Below are 5,355 nucleotides of genomic sequence, written 5' to 3' on the forward strand. Positions count from 1 at the left end.
TTTTCTGATTGTTGGATGAAACTGTGTAGATTAGTTAAATATATATGGTCGTGTTTCCATACATGTATAAAATGACAAGTTAAAATTTGATGATACGAACCTAAGAACTTGAAGTAGTTCTTTTTGTGCATTTGCAAAATCGAATGGTGTGAATTTAAATAGGAAGGGCAGGAAGATTGAAGGAAGACTACATGAATCCTTGCCTTTTCCATTTGTTTCATAAAAAGACAAAATTAAAAGAAACATACGCAAGCCCTCACGTCTACATGTAACCGAATTGTTTTCTTATTCCACTTCTCAAACATACTTCTTGGTTTAATAAAAAACGCAAACCTGATTCAAAACAACACACCAGGTTTCTTTGTTTCAACTTCCATCATTCCATGGCTTCTGATGATTCTGGCTATTACTTCGGTGAAGATGAGTGGTACCATTCAGCTGCCAAGGTTGCTTCTTTATGCTTTCTAATTATAGTTTTTTGCTTTATCTATTTCTATGCCTGGAGAACTTGCAGACGCCATGCAAGAGAAGCTGCTCAAGCATCCATTAATGGGGGTTCATCAACCTCATCACAAGTGTTGCACTCTCAACAACTATCCCTCAACAAGGGTCTTCATCCATCACTTATCGATTCTCTTCCCACCTTCCTCTACAACCCAACCCATCAGTTACCCATCGCAGAATGTTCAGTTTGTTTGAGCAACTTGGAAGGAGGAGAAATGGTTAAGCTTATACCTACATGTAAGCATATATTTCACTTGCAGTGCATCAATATGTGGTTGAGTTCTCACCCCACATGCCCCATCTGCCGTTCTCCTACATATGTTTCAACCGCTGCTGGGCATCATGAGATGACCATTTGGATACCTTCTTTGGACTCTGGCCCTGCAACCACCTCAAGTTCTGAGAGTACATCTGGTCTTGCTGCTTCACAAACTTCCAGAAAGTGATTATAGGTACCAGTATTTCCTCTCCCCGCCTCTTTATATCAGTCTTGACACATGATTTATTTAGTTTTCAGTACATATGAACAGATTATTTTAGTGGTTTTATGGAGTTCTTTTTCTCCTGTACAAAGTTAGAACTCTTCGAGTTTGAGGGGGAAGACATGCAAAGAGATTTGAATTGAAGAATGTAAATTGAGCAAGAAGATCATGTAGATTAATATGGTAAATTATTGATGAACCTTCATCGGAGAACAATCTGTGCTATCCTCTACTAAATCAGGAAAGAATTAGTGAGTTTCTCTTGTAAATGATGTATGGGTCAATCTTATCTGTCCAGATAGATTTGGTTGAGACGTATTCCGGTGAGGAGTTATAAGAGATTATCTGAATGGATATAATAGTAGTATCTCAAGAACTGATCTGAAACCATGAAGTTGCATGCTGCCATGAATGTGTTCTATCCGATGGCGCAGCATCTAGAAAAATCAATTTGTTTGGATTTTTTTTCTTCCATTTTTTTTATGGTTAGATTATATTGACTTTAAATTAGAGAAGGGTCTTGTCTTCAAATGTGGAAATGATAGCAAACGTGGATCTATATAAAATATAAAGGCGTGGAACACCACAATGTATAGTCGATTCTGTAATAACAAAATATCAAATTACACGCATGTCTTGCCTGATTAGATTGACTAAGATAATCATATTTATATTTATATGAGCAAATTACAATTTCCTGAGTTTGTACACTATTATATATACACTCCTTTGAAATTTTTGCTATTATAAATACCTTTTTATGCCTAACATCATTTCTGAATATTTTATAAATTAAAAATTTATTGAAAATTCAATTGTTGCAGCCCAACCAAAGAAAGATGCAATGGTCTTCTCCTTTTCTCTTTTTTTTTCTCCTCAAAATCTGAACAAACAGTTGAAGGTTAAAGGAGGGCAATAAGGAAATTTGAGAAATGTAGTAAATGCTTAGTCATTACTTAACCTTATTATTCTAATGATGGATTGATATATAACTTAAAGAATATAGAATATAAACTTGATAAAAGAAATTTTGGAGCGGTAAACATAATAGTTTGCAAACCTAGAGGATATATTATATAATTTATTCTAATAATTTATTTAAAAAAAGAGTACTGACCATTAAATTAGTTGTTTGAATGTCGTATTTCTCAGCCTATTTAGGTTTTAACCTTTTTATCTATATGTTGACAACATTCACAAACTTTAAAAGTCATGCTTCATGTGTGATACTTTTACATTGACCTCACACAAAGAACAGAGTATACACTAGTGTAAAAAAAATTAGCTGCAACAAAGGATAGGAGCCAACAAAATGGAATAATTTAATTTTGATGTAGTTCATAGTGGGATATATGTTTAAGATTCAAGCATGACTTTCTCCGTCTTTGGCGTTTGGCTTTAGTGTTGCACAATTAATGCGCGGCACTGAGCTGCCCACGGTCCAGATATAAAGTGGTGGTCGATGCGATTTTGTATTTTGTTTTTTTGGTTTTAGTGGTGTAGTTCCCAAAAAAAAAAAAAAAAAAAGGGTGGTCAGAATGGATCTGAACCATAGGCAGTTTAGTGCTGCACATGAAGCTCAACCCCACCTTTGAGCATGTTTCAACCCTTAACCCCAAAAGTTTCTAGTTTCAGCTTCATCTTCCCAACACTTTTGGCATGTACGATGAGTTCGTGAAGCCATCTTCAACCTAACCCTGAAGATATTATTCATTTCCCTCTATTTGCCAAAGTTTAGCCATATCTGGTAAGGATTTGTATGGCTCGAATGAAGGACCTCCTGATTTTGAGAATGAAGGACCTCCTGATTTTGAAGATGAAGTTGTTTTGAATGCACCAACGCAGAGTTGTTTCGGTGGTAAATCCAACACCTCTTAGTGAAGAGGTCGTGAGTTCATCTCTCGCCGAGGCACATGTAATATCCCCATCCCCAGTATATTTAATATGAAATGCGTTTTTGTACCCAAAAAAAGTTGTTCAGGATGCGGGAGATGAGGTTAGATTGGCTAAACTTTCACAAGACATACTTGCAAGGGAGGTGATGGAGGGATGCCCATTTCCTAGGCAAGCTGTAATTGAAGGACTTCTTGTAGCATGGAACCCATGTCAGAAAATTGAAGTCAGTTCCATGGCTGGCCATTGCTTCCTATTTCATGTTCATCACTCCCATGAGCAAAAAAGTGATCTTTACGAAGGACCTTGGACGGTGGCTAGAAACTTTCTCCTTCAATTCTTGAGCCTTGGAATAAAAAATAGCAATGGGAGTTCCAGTTCTGTTATTTCTGGGTTCAACAACATTCCATCCCTGTTAACCTAATGGACTCAATAATTGTGATGATTCTGGGATTACTGTGGATTGATGGGGGCATGATGTGAAGAGGTGAATTGCACAGTTCGAGGAATTCGAGGTTCCTCATTCTAGCCGAGGTTGCAGTGCAAAGGCATGCTGTAGAAAGCTCCACATGTTTGGTGTAACTCAAACCTTGAAGGCAATATGCTCGATGAGAGATTGATTCGTTTAGCAAAAACCATCCTAAACCGGAATTATGTCGCTAGTAGTAATCAGGAAGCTAATGTGAACTCGAAGGCAGGTTATGGTAGTTGTAGCTCGCTTACCGGTGCTGACAAAATGATAGTGGCACCAAGCCGGGTCATGCTTCAATGCTGCGTGATTAATGTGCAGCATTGTGCAGTCTAAGGTTGAGATATGATACGCGAAGTTTGTACCTGACTGGACCAGGACCCGAACGGGGCTAAGCCAGTCACTCAGTCGGGACCTTAGTTGACTTAATTAAAGGCTCCACTCACGTTGGACCTGTATGGCAACATCACCAAGAATGGAAGGTCAACTATAAAGATGATTGGATGGGATAACCGACGAGGAGCCCAGACTAGGCAGATTAGGCGGCCACTGTCAGGGAGGCCTGTCGGCATTCGTAAAGGTAACACACACACTATTTAAACAAGAACTCACCCCTCCGGTAAGCAACCAATTTATTCTGAGAAAACTCTTGTGTAGCTCTAGCACGGGATCTTAACTTGATCACTTGTCGACTTAGCCATCGGAGGCAGTTGCCTGGCATCCTAGCCGGCCCGCATCTAACCTTTCTTGCAGGACTCATCGTCTCTGATCACGGGAAGGCACTCAAGAGCTAGTGCGGCTTAGTTGGAATCATGATCAGAACTGAGACACATCAATCTGGCGCCGTTTGTGGAAAAAGAAACTTACTAGTGAAGGAAAGCTGGATGAAACTCAAAAAGTCACTTGGGACAACTCCCGTCTTAGCACGGCCTGTTATCGGAAAGAATTTAATAGTCTATTTGGCTATATCATTGATCGCAGTAAGTGCAGTACTGGTCAAGGGAAAAACCACACAAAATCCGATCTACTATGTGAGTCATGTACTCATTGATGAGGAAACAAGATACCCAGATATTGACAAACAAGCTATGACCCTGTTGGGAGCCTCTAGGAAGTTACGACCTTACTTCCAGGCACATCCAATTATTGTCCTGACTAATTTCCCGCTTAAGAAAATCCTGCACAGACCAGACATAGCCGGGAGGATGGTCGGATGGGGGGTCGAGCTTAGTGAATACCAGATTGAGTTTAAACCAAGAACGGCTATCAAAGCTCAAGTTTTGGCTGACTTCATTGTGGAAAATAGCGTCCCACAGGTTGGAGAACCAGATTCTACTCTACCCGACTAGGGCGACGACCTATGGATATTGCATGTAGATGGCTCGAGCAGTAGCTCAGGTTTTGGAGCAGGACTTACTGTCACATCCACCCAACCGGTACCCTATCTGGCATACCCGGGATGTGATCCACAACCCAAGGATCTTTGATTAAGGAGACCATACCTCCCACATCGACGATAACACAATCATGAACAATCATGAATAAGTTAAAAGCATATAATAATGGAATTCAGAAATGAGATACCAAGAGATAATCAGAGTGCGGGAATAGATATTATATCAGATAAAATTAAGAAGGCAGTGGGCGGAATCCACTCCTTCAATCAAGCGGAAAGTGTGGTCAAAACTAGTTAATTACAATCCCAAGTTATAAAGATAAATCAAAAGTTGTTACAATTTCTCCAAGTTTAATAGACACAAAAGAAAGGGGGTGGGCATCAACTCATAAGTCTCCTCTACAACATATAAGTTCTCTTCAAAAGTCAAGACCATAGAGATCCAACATGGCTGCTCCCAAACTATCCAAGGGCTAACCCTGATACACTGAAGGATCTTCTTCGGTACCGTCACCGAAGTCTTCATTGTAGCTAGCCTCCGGATAGTGGTATGGGGTATCCGGGTCCGCCTCCGGGAACATACCATTTGAATAATCACCTGTAGAGTATTC

At 39.7% G+C, this 5,355-nt stretch overlaps 1 protein-coding gene across 1 annotated transcript; it reads left to right on the forward strand.

Annotated features, from left to right (window-relative positions):
* Positions 1-383: 383 nt before the first annotated feature.
* LOC149005009 (RING-H2 finger protein ATL2-like) lies at positions 384-950 on the forward strand. The gene has a single exon (XM_089135767.1). The coding sequence runs from the start codon at positions 384-386 to the stop codon at positions 948-950; it is 567 nt and encodes a 188-aa protein (XP_088991893.1).
* The last annotated feature ends 4,405 nt before the right edge of the window (positions 951-5,355 follow it).

The sequence above is a fragment of the Hakea prostrata genome, chromosome 9 (genome assembly GCF_041222555.1).
Source record: "Hakea prostrata isolate BN-2017 chromosome 9, UWA_Hpros_2, whole genome shotgun sequence".
NCBI classification, from domain to species: domain Eukaryota; kingdom Viridiplantae; phylum Streptophyta; class Magnoliopsida; order Proteales; family Proteaceae; genus Hakea; species Hakea prostrata.

Coding starts and splice junctions, on each gene's coding strand:
- LOC149005009 (XM_089135767.1), top strand. CDS start 384: ATGGCTTCTGATGATTCTGGCTATTACTTCGGTGAAGATGAGTGGTAC.